At 40.9% G+C, this 19,123-nt stretch overlaps 1 protein-coding gene across 1 annotated transcript in view; it reads right to left on the reverse strand.

Moving 5' to 3' along the window:
- B3GLCT (beta 3-glucosyltransferase) overlaps positions 1 to 19,123 on the reverse strand; it is a 135,518-nt gene that overhangs the window by 24,198 nt on the left and 92,197 nt on the right. The window contains exons 12-13 of the mRNA XM_051831762.3: positions 11,857 to 11,970; positions 8,111 to 8,210 (exon numbers count right to left, since the gene is read on the reverse strand). Coding sequence (XP_051687722.2) covers positions 8,111 to 8,210; positions 11,857 to 11,970 — 214 coding nt within the window. The remainder of the gene's footprint in view (positions 1 to 8,110; positions 8,211 to 11,856; positions 11,971 to 19,123) is intronic.

The raw sequence follows: 19,123 nt of genomic DNA on the forward strand, positions 1-19,123 counted from the left end.
TGGGAAAAGCCCTGCAAACACTCTATGTTTTCTGGGACAAATGTGTGCTTTTTCTGGGCCTCAGAAGAAATGAGAAGTTCATGGTATTTCTCCTCCAGCATAGTGAAAAAGTATCAATTACCTGCAGCCTCCAGTATCTGTGAAGTTGAAATAACTGACATTTAAAATCTTCTCTGGATTTCTTTTCCTTCCAACACTGTTCATGTCCCTATTTGCAATATCATTTTAAAGCTTAAGGATCACAAACGGAATCTAACAATTAATCATATATATTGTAGATTTGCTAAAAAGTGGGAATGTGGCTGAAGCAGGTAAATCTTAGGTAGATCTAAGGGGATTTAACTCATGAACTAGAAAAAAAAAACAACTTCATTTTACAGTATGTTCCCATTATAGGCAATTCCGAGACACAGAAATGAAGAGAAAAACAAGATGGTACATCCTAGAATAAGTGCTATCAAAACTGTATTAGCCCATCTTAGTAACGCATATGAACAGATTAACATTGATCTTTAAAGTCCAGAAGATGATTCACCATAACATATATGGCATTTACTTTTTAACTTTTTATTTGGAAATGTTTTCAAGGTTATTGAGAAGTTGAAAGAAGAGTACAGGTTGAGAATCTCTAATCCAAAATGCTTGGGACCAGAAATAGTCCAGATTTCAGAGTTTTTTGGATTTTGGAATATTTTCACATACAGAATAAGATATCTTGGGGATAGGACCCAAGTCTAAACATGCAACTCATTTATACACATTGTCTGAAGTTAATTTTATATAATGTTGCTCACAGTTTCATGGTATTAAATTTTCCAGTTGTGCCTTTGTGTTGGTGCTCAGATAGAGTTTTGGGTATGGGAGCATTTCAGATTTTATATTTAGACAGGCTCAACCTGTACAAAAAACTCTTACATACTCTCCCCAAATTTACCAATTTTTAACATTTACCCCCATTTGTTCTCTCTTTCTAATATATATACACACCTACATAATATGTGTATATGTGTACATATATAAATATTTTTCCCTTTTCTGAAATATTTGTAAGTTGCATATATTTATATTTCCTTCTCCCTAAATATATCAAAGTATATTTCCTATGAACAAGAAGAGTTAGAACTTCAGAAAGCTTAACATTATATCATAAGTTTCATTAAAAAATTAATTTATTTATTTGAAAGACAGAGGGACAGAGAGAGAAAGAGTGAAGAAAGAGAGAAGAGAGAGATCTTCCATCCATTGCTTTACTACCCAAACAGCCAGGTCTTGGCCAGACTAATGCCAGGATGCTGTCCCAGCATCACACAAGCAATACCGCGTGTGGCTTCCCCAATGGACAGTGATTCCATATCCCCTGCTATTTCTAACAGTCTTTGGACAAAGAGTTCAATACATGCAAATACCCTGGTCATCAGCCCAATAGACCCCTAGTTAGCAGACACTGATGACTCTTGCCTGAACTGATCTTTATGATGGCTACAGTGCTGATTCTTCCAACTCCATCACTCCCTGCACATTTAGCACTGAGAACTCATCACTGCCCCCTATTTATTTGTCTATTAATTACAACCAGGAAGTCTTTAATTCCTAATTTTCAGTAGTTCATAATTCATTGTTGCCAAAGTTGGACCTTAGGAACCCATTTAAGTTTACATCTTTGTCCTCTTGACATGCACTTATCTACTTCCTTTCATTCCATTTTTTGTCCACTTCTTTACTTTCTGGTATAAAATGATGATCTACATGCAGCCAGTACCTTCTCTGCCTCAGCCCTGGCATTATCTGCTTTGCAGAGAGACCCTGGTTTCTTACAGCAGGGGAAAGAAGCATTATTGGTTCTAGGTAACAGTTTCTGCTGCTGTTGGGACATCATCGCTTTTATCCTCTCTCTGGGAAATGTGTGTGAACACACACACACTTTAGACTCATGAGTTCTCACAGATTCCTCAAATCTGCATCCACTCCCAAAGGCCTCTTGTTTGACTCACCCCATTCTATATCTGTATGTCTGTTCTTCCAAGTCCAGAACCCTGCCTTGCCAAAATATTAGCATTTATTCAATCCTATACCTCACTGAATAGCTTCGCCCACACCACTTCAAAATCAGACCCACCAAAATTTCAGGATTTGTTTGAAGCTCCTCCCTCTTCCCGAAGCTGACTGAAGGTACATATTTAAATCTTGTCTTCAAAAGTCACTTGCAGTGCATAGTTTACCTCCAGATACTCTCCCAAAGCCAAAACCACATTACTGGGGCCGCTGTTGTGGGGTAGAGGGTAAATCTGCCACCTGGGATGCTGGCATCCCATAAGGACACTTGTAAGTGTCCTGGACACTCCACTTCTGATCCAGCTCCCATCTGATGTGCTGGGAAGGCAGTCGAAGATGGCCCAAGTGCTTGGGCCCCTGCAACCCATGTGGGAGACCTGGAAAAAGCTCCTGGCTCCTGGCTTCAGTCTGGCCTAGTCCCAGCTGTTGCAGCCATTTGGGGGAGTGAACCAGCAGATAGAAGATCTTTCTTTTCTCTCTTTCTCCCTTTCTCCCTTCCTCCCTTCCTTCCTTGTCTCTCTAACTCTGATTTTCATATGAATAAACCTTAACAACAACAACAACAAAAAAACCTAAATTACCATATGATCTGGTAATTCTATTTCAGAGTTATACCCAAAAGAATTAAAAGCAGGTTTTCATGGAGCTATTTGTACATTCAAGTTCATGGCAGCATATGATCATAAAAGTTAACGCATAGAAGCAACCCAAGTGTCTATCAATAGATGAATGGATAAGCAAAATAAGGAATATTCACTCAATGAAACATTATTCAGCCTTTAAAGAGAGTGAAATTCAGCATTATGCTATAATATGGATGGATTTTTGAAGACGTTGTGTGAAATGAAATAAGCAAGTTACAAAAACACAACCACTGTATGACTGTTTACATGAAGTACTTAGATGAGGCAAAATCTTGGAAACAAAATACAATAGTGGTTGCCAGGGGCTGTGGGAAGCGTGAAAGGGGAAATTACTGTCTAGTGGGTAAACAGTTTCAGTTTTACAAAATGACAAGAGTTCTAGAGATGGTTGTACAACATCATAAATATATTTAATACTCTCAACTGTACACTTCACAATAATTTTGATAGTAAATTTTATGTTATTTGTATTTTAGCAGACTAAAAAAAAACATGTAAAAAACAATTGTGGATGGCCCAGGTGAAGGTGAAGTCAAACTGTGTACATAATTTTCAATGCTTTCTGCCATCTCTTTTTAAAAAAAGATCCTTCTTTTTCTTAGTAATTTGCACTCTACACTAAGAGAAGATCAGGAGCTGTTACATTTGTGTCCCTGTTGAAACCTAATCTCCAGTGGAAGGCATCCTGGCACAGTGGATTAAGCTGCCACTTCAGACACTCGCATTCTAGATCACAGTGCCTGGGATGCAGTCCCATCTCTGCCTCTGCTTCTGCTCCAGCTTCCTGCTAATGTGCCTAGGAGGCAGCAAATGATAGTTCGAATACTTGAGTCCCTGCCACCCAGATGAGAGACCTGGATGGATATCCTGGCTCCTGGCTTTGGCCCAGCCCAGCCCCAACTGTCAGTTATTTGGGAAGTGAACACTGTTCCTCCACTCCCACCTGTCAATAAATAAAAATAAGTAAACACTTTTAAATGACAGTAGATCCTCAGGAACAGGACTAGTGGCTCTACAAAGACAGGCTGAAGAGCTGGCTCATGACCTCTCTGCTGTTTGAAGACAAAGCCCAAGTCCGAAGCCTGGCACCCGGAAGAAGGCCCTCACCAGAATCTGACCATGTTGGCACACTGGCCTCTGACTGCCAACCTCCAGAACAATGAGAAATAAATTTCTGCTGTTTTAAAATGAAACAAAAAGCACTAAACTGAGAAACTCAGGGAGTATCCTGTGCTCTTCCCTTCCGATTGCTTCTACCCTATTCCATTACCAACAACTTTCATAGGCAGGCAGCTTCACAGCATTGTGGTTTTAAAAGGACAACTTTTGTAAGGATAAGCAAACAAAGGTAAGTTTTATTTCCCCTTCTTTCTTATAGAACTAGATGTATTCTTTTGTCCTTGCTTTTGGCGTTCCACAATATTCCTTGGATATCACTCAATACAATCTGCTGATTTTCTTTCACAGAAACAAAATTTTGATTCATGGTTTGATCCTCTGCTTTTTTGTTCTTGATTTCATTACTTCAACATTATCTATTATTGTTTCCTTCCCTATGCTTTTGGGGGTTGACTTCAGGGTTCTTTTCCTAGCTTTCTGAGTTAAGAATTTAGTTGTCTATTGTTACTTTCATTGTGTCAAATGTCTTGACAAATCAATATCCATCCCCATATTTTTAGACTTTTTGAAGAATGGCTGTGTTTGTATGTACCTCTTGCACAGAGCTGGGATTTACTTCATGAGCCACTTTGAAAAATTTTATTTATTAGGTGAATTAAATCCATTCACATCTACTAATATGACTCATAATATTTGCCTTCAATAATATAAAGTTATTTTAGCTTTGAATTACTATATATATACTATACTATATATATATATATATATATACACTCATATAGTATATTTACTATGATGCCTTTTCTATTCAGTATGATATCTTTGTTTTAAAAAATATTTGAGGATCTGTTTTTGTGGTTCCTTTTTTATAATTTACTATGTTTTTTTTAAAAATTAACATTGTATTGTTTAGCCTGTCAATTTTACATGATATCTGTTAACTCTCATCTATTACCTATACAACAGGCAACAATCTTACCCTACTTCCCTCTTTCCTTCCATTTTTTTTAGCTCCACACTTTCCACTTTTTCAGGACATATAACATTTACATACTGTTCTTCTACCATGTTGTCATCCCTGCTTTTAGTTCCACAATTAAATACATGAAATGTTCCCCAGGGCCCAGGTTGTGGCTCAGCGGGTTATGCAGCTGCCTGCAATGCTAGCATCCAATGAGCACTGGTTCAAGTCCCAACTGCTCTCCTTCTGATACAGCTCCCTACCAATGTACCTGGGAAAGCAGCAGTAGATGGCCCACATACCTGGGCCCATGTAACCCATGTCAGAGAACCAAATGAAGAGCATGGATCCTGGTTTCCACCTGGCCCAGTGCTGGCCATTGCAGCTATTTGGGAAGTGAAGCAGAGCACTGAAGCACTCTCTCTTTATTCTCTTTCCCTGTCTGCCCCTCTCTCTGCAATTCTGACTTTCAAATCAATAAACCTTTAAAAAAAGAGAGAGAGAAGAGAAGAGAAGAAATATTCCCCATCAGTGCTTCTGCCTAAATCTCATCTCTCTTGGTTGAAGTTCTTCCCCTAAATTATTCCTCAGGAAGGGCACATGTGTACACTACTCCCTGGGCTCATGTACACTAAAAATTTGTTCTTTTAAGAACTTTAATGCCAAAAAATAAGTTAGCTGCATATAAAATCTTCGATTTATGATTTCATAAGGTTATTGAAAACATGCCTTGTATGTTATTTTGAGAAGTCTGATGCCAGTCTGGTTTTCTTATTTGTTGTTTCATGATTTTGCCTGGGGTCTCAGAGGACTTTATTTTTGAAATCTAAATCTAATCATTTTATTAGGATATGTAACAAAGCTGATAATTCCAGGTCAATTGCCCATGGTACCCAGTGGGTCTTTTCAATAGATACAATAAAGTCTTCTTTTCTTTCTGTTCTCATCAATCAAGGGCTCTAATTAGGTATATATTGAACTTCTCTCCACCATTTCAAGCAATTTTTATTTTTACCCTTTAACTTCTTTATTCCATTTTCATTCTTATTTTCTAATTTCCATTCATGTTCCTTATTAAATTTTAATTTTCATTTGAATTCTTTCACTTTTAGGTGTTTCGCAACTTAGTCATAATCTCAGTACAATAATTTCATAATTTAATTATGAATTTGGTTTTTTGTTCCATTTCTTTCTTCAGTCCATTACTTTCTCTCTTTTTTTAAAAAAGATTTATTTATTTATTGAAAGTCAGAGTTACAGAGAGAGAGAGAGAGAGATCTTCCATCCACTGGTTCACTCCCCAAATGGCCGCAACGGCCAGAGCTATGCCAATCTGAAGCCAGGAGCCAGGGGCTTCTTCCGTGTCTCCCACATACATGGGTGCAAGGGCCCAAGGACTTGGGCCATCTTCCACTGCTTTACCAGGCCATAGAGGAGAGCTGGATTGCAAGTGGAGCAGCCAGGACTCGAACCGGCGCCTATATGGTATGCCAGCATTTCAGGCCAGGGCGTTAACCCACTGTGCCAGATCACCGGCCCCCAGTCCATTACATTCTCATTTCATTTCTTTCTCCCATTTTCAGGTTTCACATTCAAGATATTTTCTTATGTTCCCAAATGCTTGCTTTTTTCTAGAAGTCATAACTCCGTGTTTTGGTAACAACAGAAAGGCCAACTAACTTAAAGATGAGGTTGTTGTCTTTCATGGAAAAGAGAGGTTGACCCTAACACTTGCAATTATTAGGCCTCATGACTTAGGAGAGATAAGAGACCATCATGACCAAGGATGGTGTCAGAAGGGCAAGGTAACAAAGCTCAATCCTAAAAACATGGAGACATCAATGCGCAGTTAGGTATTAGCACCAGCAAAAAATCTGGCAAAAGTTCTGACCAGAGCAGCTGTACTACAGAGGGATGGCACAAGTGACGCAGCTCCCAAGGCAATGACCACTGCAGGAGGAGATGTTCCTGAGGGCATCATTCTCGCATTCTTGGAGGCAGCTATGCTCTGCTGCTGCTGGCACCATTGCGCCCGGGGTTCACTGAGCTTCTGGATTTGTATGTTTAGAGTTTCCATCAAATTTGGAAAATAAATCTTTAAATATTTATATGCACCTTTGGGAACTCCAACTGCATATTTACAAGGCTATCTGGAATTGCCCCAAAGCCCAATGGTGTGCTACTCATTTTCTAAAATTATTTTTTATTTTTGCATTTCATTTTGTATAACTGCTATTGCAACGTCTTCATAGTCATTGATATTTTCTTTTGCAATGTTTAATTTGCTGTTAATACCATCCAAAAGAGATTTCACTACAGATAATATAGTTTTCATCTCTACAAGTACCATTTCAGACTTATTTATACCTTCTAGTTTTCAAACATATGGAATACAGTTATAATAACTGTTTAGTGGTAATAGCTTCCTAATTGATAATTCTAACATTGCATCAATTCTGGGACAAGTTCAGTCAACTGATTTTTATTCTCAATACTTTTTTCCTGCTTTACATACCTAGTAATTAATAGCAGACTGTGAACCTACTTATGGGGTGCTGAGTATTTTTGTACTAGTATAAATCTTTTTGTACTCAACAGCACTTGTTATTGGAAACAGTTTGGTCTTCCAGGGTCTTGCTTTTTAGATGTGTTAGGCAGGACCTGAGCAGCGTTCAGCGGAGGGATAACACTTCCCCACTACTGAGGCAAGATTCTTGTGCATACTCTATCTAGGGCCCTGTGAATCATGGCCTTTCCAGACTGGCTGGCAGGAACAGGCACTACCCCGAGCCCTGCATGTGTCAGGCAGCAACCCTTGTAGCCATTTTGCTAGGCTCTTCTCCCAGCCTTGAGTAGTTTCTGCATACATATGTGCTCATCAATACCCTACTGAATGCCTATAGGGGACCCCCAGGGATCTCCAGGGTTATTATTCTGTACAGATTTCTTCTCTCCAGCACTCTGTCCCACAAACTAATGCCTTGATCTCACATGAATCTCAGCTCCAAGTCTCCAACTAGAGGAGTCCGTCAGGTTGCACCTAGTGCCCCCTCCTTAAACATGGCTTGGCACTCTTAAAGCAGCCAGCTGAGGCAGTCCCAGGGCTCACTCCTTACTTTGTGTGTCTCGTGTATCACTGCCTTTGCTGCCTGGTATCCAGTCTCTGAAAGGGCTTTCTTGTATATATGTTGTCCTTTAGGGGGTTTGTTTCAGATGGTAAGTTAAGTCCCATCCCTATATCCTAGCTGCAAGCAATAGAGCCCATCAGAGTTTTGAATATGAATATGAATATATATATATATAAAAGCCACACAGAATGAGAATGACTCCTTACCTGATTAATGTATCATCATCCACAATGACCAGCCACAATGTTTTGTCATTGCTATGATTTAAAAATCTTTCCAAAATGGCAAACGTCTTTCCACAATGACCTAGGTGATGAGAAAACATAAAATGTGTTATTTTCTGAATATGTAAAATTCATTTTATTTATTTAATTATTTTCATGTGTTGTAAGAGCTTGGATGCTGACATGCGCCTTAATACTTTGAAATTTTAAAAACTAGCCTTCTCTAAGTTCACAGACATAATGAACCAATAGGAACTTTGGAGATCCTGAAGTATAAGCCACTCATCTCACACATGAGGAAACAGAGACTTAGAGAAACGAGGGGTCTTCCACAAGGTTACACAGAGCATTTGAGGCAGAGGTAGAACTGGTATATTCAGTCCAGACCAAAAAGAAGCAACAAGGAGGGCCAGTGCTGCAGGATAGCAGGTAAAGTCACCGCCTACCGCGCCTGCATCACATATGGGCACCACTTCAAGTCCTGGCTGCTTCATTTCTGATCCAGCTCCCTGCTGATGCACCTGGGAAGGCAGTGGAAGACGGCCCAGGTCCTTGGGCCCTTGTACCCATGAAGGAGACTCAGAAGAAGCTCCTGGCTCCTGGCTTCTGACAAACCCAGCCCTGAATGGCCATTTGGGTAGTGAACCAGTGGAGGGAAGATTTCTGTCTCCTCCTCCTCTCTCTCTCTGTAATTCTGACATTCAAATAAATAAATAAATCTTTCAAAAAAAGAAGCAATCAGCCTCCTGGCAATCACAGAAGCCCAGCATCTTCCCTTAGGTAGGGTTTATCAGAAAGAACTGTGAGAACCCCAGGCACTACAAGCAATAGTGATGAAAGCGCTACATTATGCCTTGATGCACTTATCTAGTAAATATTTACTGTGGCAGGTAGAATGACATGCACTAAAAGCACAGCGCTGAATAAGACAGGGTCACAGTTCTTCAGACACCACAGAGATGTTACGATGCTTTTGTAATCAATGCTCGAACCAGTATAAGAATAAAATGATTGGGAAGAGCAGTCAGGCAGATAAACAGGAATAGGCTCCTCCTTTTGACTAAGAATTTCGTGACATAGTCAAGAAAAATTATTAGTAATTTATGTTAGTTAGCATTAAACCACTTATTTTTTAAAAAAGATTTATTTATTTGAAAGTCAGAGTCACACACAGAGAGAAGGAAAGGCAGAAAGAGAAATAGAGAGAGAGAGAGAGAGAGAGAGAGAGAGAGAATCTTTCATTCACTGGTTCACTCCCCAATTGGCTTCAACTGCCGGAGCTGCGCCTATCTGAAGCAAGGAGCCAGGAGCTTCCTATGGGTCTCCCATGTGGGTGCAGGGGCCCAAGGACTTGGGCCATCTTCTACTGCTTTCCCAGGCCATAGCAGAAAGCTGTATTGGAAGCTGAGCAGCTGGGACTCGAACCGGCGCCCATATGGGATACCAGCACTGCAGGCAGGGGCTTTACCCACTATGCCACAGTGCCGGCCCCTAAACCACTCATTTTGACCTTTATTTCCTTTATTCTCTGTTTATGTATTTTTAAACATTACAATATGAGTTTTTGAAAACCATCTCAAATTTCTCAAATTTCTTTGGGAATAAAATATAATACAAATATGGGTAATAATAAGGTCAGACTAGAAATAAATGAAGAAATCCAATGAGAAATGCATGAACAAATAAATGATTATTAAAGCCAATTTAAATGGAAGCTTTAAAGAGCAAGGTCAACAGCAAGAACAAAAATTCAATCTAAATAATGTTCCCAAAACAAAGAGGGAGACTCAGCAATGTATTTACCCTTGTCAGAAGAATTCATAACCACAAGAATGTCCAATCTGATTTTATACTGTAGCCTATGAATCAAGGAATTATGGGTGACACTGACCTACAAGAATCAAGATAAACTTCTCCACAGAACAAGATAATCAGCTTGCCACTTTTATTGTTTTACTTATAAAGATGAATAAGGAATCACAGAACCAAAGAAAATGCAGCAAGAACACTGTGTAAAAATTACAAATAACATGGGGGCTGGCGCTGTGATGCAGCGGGTTAATGCCCTAGCCTGAAGCGCCAGCATCCCATATCAGCACCAGTTCTAGTCCTGGCTGCTCCTCTTCCAATCCAGCTCTCTGCTATGGCCTGGGAAAGCAGTAGAAGATGGCCCAAGTCCTTGGGCCCCTGCACCCATGTGGGAGACCTGGAAGAAGCTCCTGGCTTCTGGCTTCAGATCGGCACAGCTCCGGCCGTTGTGGCCCATTGGGGAATGAACCATTGGATGGAAGTCCTCCCTCCCTCCCTCCCTCCCTCTCTCTTTCTCTCTGCCTCACCTCTCTCTGTGTAACTCTTCCAAATAAATAACTAAATCTTTAAAAAAATAATTACAATTAACAAAAGCATATAAAAATCAGTGGTCAAGTTTCCACTTCCATTTTTGGAATATAAAAATGTTTTTAACTAAAAAACACGCAATCTGAAGAGAAAGGCAGCTTTATTTCCAACAACTTACTCACTAAAATATTACATATATGATCGAGTTGATTCTGCATATAACTCACATAGAACATGGTTAGGTTCTATTCAGAAGTACATACAAAATGTGAACTAGACCAGAAGACTTATAAGGATAGCAGCTTTGTGTGGGGAAGCTAATACACTAGCTTTGTACATCCCATTATGGCCATGACAAATGATGAAGGGATGAAAACCCTACTGTTTTAAAACTCTGCTGTAGTCCCTGATAGAGCACCTGGGAAAGCAGCTGAAGATGGCCCAACTCCTTGGGCCCCTCCACCCACATGGGAGACCCAGAAAAAGCACCTGGCTCCTGGCTTCCAATATGTGCAACTCCAGCCATTGCAGCCACATGGGGAGTGAACCAGTGGATGGAAGATCGATCTCTCTCCCTCTATCTCTCTCTCTGTAACTCTGCCTTTCAAATAAATAAATAAATCTTTTAAAAAAGAACTCTGTGTAACTGTCATGTGCTCAATGTTACCTACATATTCTCCCGTAAATGGACAACCCCGTGTTTATACTATAATGCCCTTAATTTGAGAGAACCAGTCCATATCTGTGGACAAAGATGTTGAATGCAGAAAGAAGGAAAAGGAAAACTTGCCTAAGGTGAAAACTACAATATTAATAAGATACTTTGTTTGTATCAATTTATCATATTTACATAATGAGCATTTTCTTTAAAAAAAAAAAGTTTATTTATTTATTTGAGAAGTAAAGAGGCACAGAGAAAGAGAATTCCCATCCACTGGTTCACTTCCCAAATGCCTGCAGTGGCCCCTAGCTGAGGCTAAAGCTGGCAGCCAGGAACTCAATCCCATTCTCCCAACATGAGTGGCAGGAACCCAACTGCAGGAGTCATCACCACTGCCTCCCAGGGTCTGCACTGGAAGAAAGTTGCGGTCAGGAATGGAGCACTGTTTTAAACTCAGCCTTTCCCACAGAGCATGTGGATGTCTGAACAACCAAGCCAAACAGCTGTTCCAGGATGGGCATTTTTAACAAGAGGAGTGTTTATACTAAACTGATCTTCTGTATATAAAGAGAAAAAAAAATGCTATAACTAGTACTCAAACAGTATTTTTCACTTTGTGCTTCTGTGTGGGTGCAAACTGTTGAAATCTTTACTTAATATATACTAATCTGATCTTCTGTATATAAAGAGAAAAAAAAAAAAAAGAGGAGTGTAAGAATTAAGGACTCACCTCTGTCTGTATTAGGAATTCCCAGATCCACAGTAGGGATGGAAGTTTCTGCGTAGTCACTGTAGTATTCGATGAAACTTGCCTCTCTCTCCCAAGTCTGCTTTACAATAGGTACTGGAAAAATTACAGGTGACAATCACTGGCACCGTTCAACAGGGAAGTCATAAGACTCAGCACAGCAGCACAGAGGAAGGGAAATGTTACTTGTTCTGCTTCAGGTGTTCCAACACCTGGAGCTTGCTTTCAACCCTGAAAAATGCCAGCACCACTTGCTGATCACTGCTCAGGACTAAAACCCTCTTCTTGAAGCTTTTTTTTTTTTTTTAAGATTTATTTTATTTATTTGAAAGGCAGAGTTACAGAGAAGAGACAGAGAGCTTCCATCACTGGTTCACTCCCCAAATGGCCACAATAGCTGGGGCTAGTCCAGATGAAGCCAGGAACCTGGAACTCCATCAGGGTCGCCCATGTGGGTGGCAGGTGCCCAAGCACTCAGGCCATCTGCTGCTGCTTTCCCAGGCCATTAGCAGAGAGCTGGATGGAAATGGAGCAGTCAGGACTTGAACTGGTGCTCATATGAGAAGCTGCCATCCCAAGTGGCTACGCCACAACACTGGCCCCATTCATGAATCCATTTTCAGTACCCTCTGGAATCAAGCACTGCTTACTCCTGGTGTACTCCCACATCATGAAAAAGTTTCTAGTCTGATTATACTGTTGTATTTAAATAATTTTCTTGTTCTCTGATAGGTTATTTCATTTAACCCATCTTTAGCTTTTCGGCAGGCATAGAATACTATGTTGAAAATCTCAACTCTGATGAAGCAAATCTTCATTTAACTTTCTGAAATTTTATCAGATAATATAGTTTTGTTTTTTTGCAACCCAAATTTAAATAACTTATATGCAATACTGTCATTGGAAAGCAAAATTTAAGAAATTAGCTACATAAGACAGAGAAGTTAGAATCCACCTCACACAGCCCTTAACATACAAAATAAAGAGTGTACCAATTCATAATCTATTGTTCATCAGCTATTAAGAATGAAAAACAATTATGAATTCTGGACATTTGCTAAAATTTATCACCAAACTGTCCATTAAATATTACTTGTATTGTTAAAATGTAATTTTTCTGCAATCATAGGGAAATGATGGTTATAAAGATTTCTCCATGTCAAAATAGTCAAAGATGCATTAAATAATAGCTAAGGTCTGAGAGACAAAAAAAAAAGAGACATTTTTAGAAACTTCACTGTTTTAAATTTCAGCACAATGAAAATCTCAACCCTGGCCCTGCCTTGGCAGTTTGCTTTGCATATAATAAGCAAGGGGCTGTAATCCAGAAAGAGCTCCCTGCTGTCTGTAGCCCTGAAAAAGCTCATTCTTGGGTAAAGGTCAAGAATGTTATGGGGGGGGTGGCGGCAATGCTGTGGCATAGCAGGTTAAGCCAGCGACTGCAGTGCCGGCATGCCATATGGGCACTGATTCGAGTCCCAGCTGCTCCAGTTCCAATCCAGTTCTATGCTATGGCCTGGGAAAGCAGTGGAAGATGGCCCAAGTCCTTGGGCCCCTGCACTGAGGAGGAAGCTCCTGGTTCCTGGCTTTGGATCAGCACAGCTCCAGACACTGCAGCCATCTGGGGATTGAACCAGCGGATGGAGGACACCTCTCTCTCTGCCTTTCCTTCTCTCTCTGTGTAACTCTAACTTTCAAATAAATAAATAACTAAATCTTTAAAAAAAAAAAAAAGACCATTATTCGGGCCCCAATACAGGTCCTACAGGCTGTGCAAATTCTGCTTCCAATTTCCTCAGCCTTTAGCCTTCAATTCTTCTTGAACTAAAAGCTTTTTTCAACAGTACAGATGTTCCTTCTCAAGTCACTGATTTAAATGACATTAAGATCAAAATCAAGTGTAAGTTAGCTCTGACTGCTCTATCTAACACTTATTTTTAAACAGTGGAAACAGAAATTTCACTGCAGGCAAGAATTACTGCATGTTCTCGTCTGATTTGTTCCCCAGCACCAGACATAGTGTGTAGGGCATAGTAAGTGCTCAATAATCAGGAAAATGAGAACTGTAGTTTGCAGGAGTTTCAATAAAAGGCCTAGGACTATTTTATGGAAACTAGTTTAAAGGAGAATTGTATTCCTTTGGTACAATAATGGGACCATCAATCTTTAAGACTAGGCCATTTTCATGTAGTATGATATTATGATTTGCAACATCTAAAGCATTCAATAGTTTGTATTGTCTCTCCCCTCATCAGGAAAGAACGTAGGACAGGTACTGTGGTATAGCGGTTAAGCCACTCTCTGCAGTGCCAACACCCCACATGGTCACTGGTTCAAGCCCAGACTACTCAAATTTCTTTTTTTTTTTCCTTAAAGATTTATTTATTTATTTGAAAGTCAGAGTTACACAGAGAGGAGAGGCAGAGAGAGAGAAGTCTTCCATATGCCAGTTCACTCAACAACTGGCCTCAACAATTGGTCGCAACCCTGATCCGAAGCCAGGAGCCAGGAGCTTCCTCCAGGTCTTCCCATGCAGGTGCAGGGGCCCAAGGACTTGGGCCGTCTTCTACTGCTTTCCAAGGCCATAGCAGAGAGCTGGATCGGAAGAGGAGCAGCCGGGACCTGAACTGGCACCCATATGGGATGCCGGCACTGCACGTGGCAGCTTTACCTGCTATGCCACAGTGCCAGCCCCTAGAATACTCCACTTTCAATCCAGCTCTGTGCTAACAGCCTGGAAAAGCAGTGGAAGATGGTCCAAGTGCTTGGGCCCCTGCACCGATATGGGAGACCCAGATGAAGCTTCTGGTTCTTGGATTTGGCCTGGCCCAGCTCTAGCTGTCGTAGCCATTTGGGGAGTGAACCAGCAGATAGAAGATTCTCTCTCTCTCTCTTTCTCTCTCTGAAATTCTTTCAAATAAATAAATATATTTTTAAAAAATAAAAAAAAGGAGAAAGAATGTAACCCTAAGGAAAAGTCTTCTATAACCAGCAGGCTAAGTTGTTTTCAAATCAGTGTTGATGCTGAATTAGCTAAACTTTTAAAATACTGTTCCAATTTATTAGAATTGTTGGAATTCTAAACTGAATTACTTCTACTATTTACAAAGTATTTTGAATACTGAAGTTATATTGAAGCATTGCATTCCTAAAGATATCAAATATCAGGAAAACATATGGGTATTTTTTAAAGTATTGGGAAATGGAATTAAAAGGCAAGATTGTTTTGGTGCAAATAATTTTGAAACCATAGGTTTTTCTCATAACATACATTTTCCATAAATTTTTGAAGACTCCTCATACTTCAACATAGTTACCTGATATATTATCTCAGTAAAGAAAATCCTACTTCTACCACATAATAAGAGTAGATGCCTCTTTCAAGAAAGTTTGCCACAGATAACTTCAAATTGGTACAAATTAAAAAGTTTACTATCAAAAAAGCCCCAAGTTGCACAGATGGCATAAACCTTCCTTAAGAGTTTTCCCGACTCTAGGCAAGAGAAGTATCTCACGACAAGGTAAAGAAACATTTTTACCCCTGGTGAATTTACTTGCAAAGCCATCTCAAAGGAAAACTGCACTTGACACCGGATCATTTTATACATATTCCATCAATCACACCTGAGTATACCACACAATCAAAAGTGAATGGCTGTTTTGACTTGAAGCAATCTGCTGTTTGGGGCTGGCAAATGAACCTTTTGTCTCAGCGTGCGAGTCAGTGACCCCCAAGTAAAACCTTGACTGTGCTTCACCAACCCTGAGGGGTTAGAGACACACAACAGAGTGTACTGATTCCTCCTGCTGAAGTCTGAGTGGCGGTGAGCGTCTGGCCTAGCAGCTTAGATGCTCAAATCTTACACTACAGTGCTGCGGTTTCAAACCTAGCTCTGGCTCCTGACTCTAGCTTCCTGCTAATGCAGACCCTGGCATCACCAGGGTGATGGCTCAGGTAACTGCATTCCTGCCACCCATGTAGGGGACTTTTAGAGTTCCTGGCTCTGGGCTTCTGCCCCCAACCCAGGGCCACTGTGGACATCTGAGGTGTGAACCAGCAGATGGGAGTTCCCTCTCTGCCTCTCAAATAAATAAATTCTCTACACATAAAAGATCTGAGTTGTACCTAAGACTGAAAAGCATCCCTCCTGGGTGATCTAAACCAACAGTGTAGGGCAATCTGTAACACTTACGCCACTCAACAGCCAGGGACAGGTCTGAACCAGGCAACACCTGACTCCCGCCTCTCGTCAATAATCCATGTAATCACCTCATGTGCCTCCAGTGTGGCCTTCCATCTGGCTGCATCTCCACTCAAGCCTCACCTCTTAAACAGTGTACCACAGTGCCTGAAGCCTCCATTACCAAAGAGACCACCACATACCAAACACTCCTCTTAATAAATCTGCTCAGATTCACCTCTTGTAGACAAGGTCACAGCAGTAAACATGGCAAGCAGAGATTTTTTTAATCTGAAAGGAATAAGGTGTTTATTCATAAGAGCTCAGGAAACTGTGAGAAGAAACTAAAGCCTGAGCAAATAGCAATTTAACCTCTTTAATTAATTAAAGGGAGACTGCAGGAAAGTGTCTCACAACCCACAACATGAGGAATAAAAACACAGTCTGTGTGAAGTGAGACTGGCCTGTGAACAGACTGAGTGGCAAAAGAATGCTGAGAAAATGCTGATGGGCTCCTGACAGCTGACATTCCACAGCGAAAAACATCAAGCCCCAGAGAACGCAATCAAGCTGCATGCTGTAATTCCAGCCATCTTTTCCAAGCTTAAATTTTATATGCTTTGCCCAATGCTTCACCTTCCAAGAGGATATTTCAAAGAGTTCATGGGAAATGGAACTAAAAGATAAATTTACTTTGGTGCAAGAAAATTTTGAAATCCATGGACATGAGTAGCCTGCTTTCAGTATTTCAAAAATACAGTTCCTTATCTGTTTTTAAGCATTTATTTATTTATTTGAAAGACCATAGTGAGAGAGAGAGAGAAAATCTTTGATCTGTTGGTTCACTCCCCAATGCCTCAAGTGGGGCTGCTCCAGGCTGAAGCCAGGATCCTGGAACTCCATCTGGATCTCCTAAGTCGGTGGGAGGCAGGGGGAGGGGCCCACGTCCTTGGGCCATCTGCTGCTTTCCTAGGTGCATTGGCAGGGAGCTGGATCGGAAGTGGGGTGGCTGGCATTGCAAGCGGAAGCTTAACCTGCTGCAAAACAACATCAATCCTATGGTTTTTTTTTTTCTTTCAATGTCATTTGGCCTTTGTTCCTTCAAGCATTTCTACCACTGTGTGCACAGGGGAAAAAGAAAAAAACATCCAGTGCATGTATTCTGCTGGGCTTACCCAGGAGTGGCTATGAGAATGCCCAGCTCCGTGTATATAGGACACCACGAGCCTCGACTCCTTGCTGTCCTATTGCTGCTGAAAATGAAAAGTCCTTGGCCAAGTCCTCACTGGCCCTGAGGTCATCAACATGAATATCCAAGATGATTTGTCAAGTGCTGGGTTTGAAATACACCCAAGGAGATGACAGTGTATCTGTGCTAAGGTAGAAAAAGCATGGAATTTAGGAGCCAGAAAACCCAAATGGGTCCTGGCTCCTGCATTAGACGGGCTTCCAGGGCTTGTGCCAGTTGTGTACCATCCCACACCCTGCTTCCTCTGCAGTATTAGGTGAGAACAATGATGATTGCATACCGCATGACTGACTGTATGTGAAAGAGACACACCCTGGCATTGTCATTGTATCTGATGTGATTAGTGCATCATTTGCTCTCTGGGCAAACTGGTAGCTGAACTCTCTCCTAAGAGGAAGGCAGAAGCTGTGGCCTCACTGCCCACATGCTTAACAGTGGCAGCCACACCAACACGCTAAAACCCTGCTGCACACATCCAAGTTTAAAGACACAGAAACCCAACTGTGAGAGAGTCATAATGCCCTGGGTCTCACACTTCAGTGACCCCATAGCCAAGTGAACAGTCGCCAACATGGTATTCAGCTATAGAAGACCATTTTGAAAGCTAAGAGGTTCCTGCATTGTATAGCAGGTAAAGCTGCAGCTTGTGATGCCAGCATCCCATATGGGTGCCATTTAGTATCCCAGCTGCTCCTCTGATCCAGCTCCCTGCTGATAGCCTGGGAAAGTAGCAGCAGATAGCCCCTGCATCCATGTGGTATCCTACGTGGATGAAGCTCCTGGCTGTTACTGCCATCTGGGGAGTGAACCAGCAGATGGAAGATCCTTCTCGCTCTCTCTCTCTCCCTCTCTCAGTAGCTCTTTTAAATAAATAACTCTTCTCTCAATAAATCATTTTTTAAATGCTAGCCAGCTTTAGGATTTTGTCACTTTTAAAGATCTCTGACTTGAAATTCAAATAGGAAAGCATTTCACAGATACTGAAACGATTACCTCAACCTTATGCAATCTAAGAAAGCAATAAGCTATATTACTCAAAATTATGTTAAAATTAAACTTTTCTTTCATTCTGTAGAATATGAAACATATAATTAGGGAGGGTCCCTAATTTCACTGCTTCTTTGTCACTTGTCTCAAGGGAGAAAACGACACCACTACCACCATTGCTAACATTAGTATTACGAAAATAATCACCACTCTGAGTGCAGCTTCAAGATCAATTAAATCAATTCAAACACTTCTGCTTGCTGTAAGCTAAGTATAAGAAAAAGCAGGATAGTTCATTTCCTCTGACAACTGGGTTTATAAAGATAGTTGTCAAAAGCATCCCTGGCTGGCGCCGCGGCTCACTTGGCTAATCCTCCGCCTATGGCGCCAGCACCCCGGGTTCTAGTCCCGGTCGGGGCGCTGGATTCTGTCCTGGTTGCTCCTCTTCCAGTCCAGCTCTCTGATGTGGCCTAGGAAGGCAGTGGAGGATGGCCCAAGTGCTTGGGCCCTGCACCCGCATGGGAGACCAGGAGGAAGCACCTGGCTCCTGGCTTCGGATCGGCGCAGTGAGCAGCCATTTGGGGGGTGAACCAACAGAAGGAAGACCTTTCTCTCTCTTGCTAACTCTTCCTGTCCAAAAAAAAAAAAAAAATCATCCCACAAAGCTCTTCTAAATTATGAAACAGGTGAAAGGATACTAAATTTAGGCTAAACTTAAGATAAATGAAAATTTTATTTTAAACATTATATTGATTCTGAATAGTTTTAGGAATCCTTGTATAAGGAATGCACATATTTATTTAGGCTAACTTAATAGGACCTAGAATTCAAT

This window comes from Oryctolagus cuniculus, chromosome 9 (assembly GCF_051225735.1).
Source record: "Oryctolagus cuniculus isolate XC-2025 breed Fujian yellow rabbit chromosome 9, ASM5122573v1, whole genome shotgun sequence".
NCBI lineage: Eukaryota > Metazoa > Chordata > Mammalia > Lagomorpha > Leporidae > Oryctolagus > Oryctolagus cuniculus.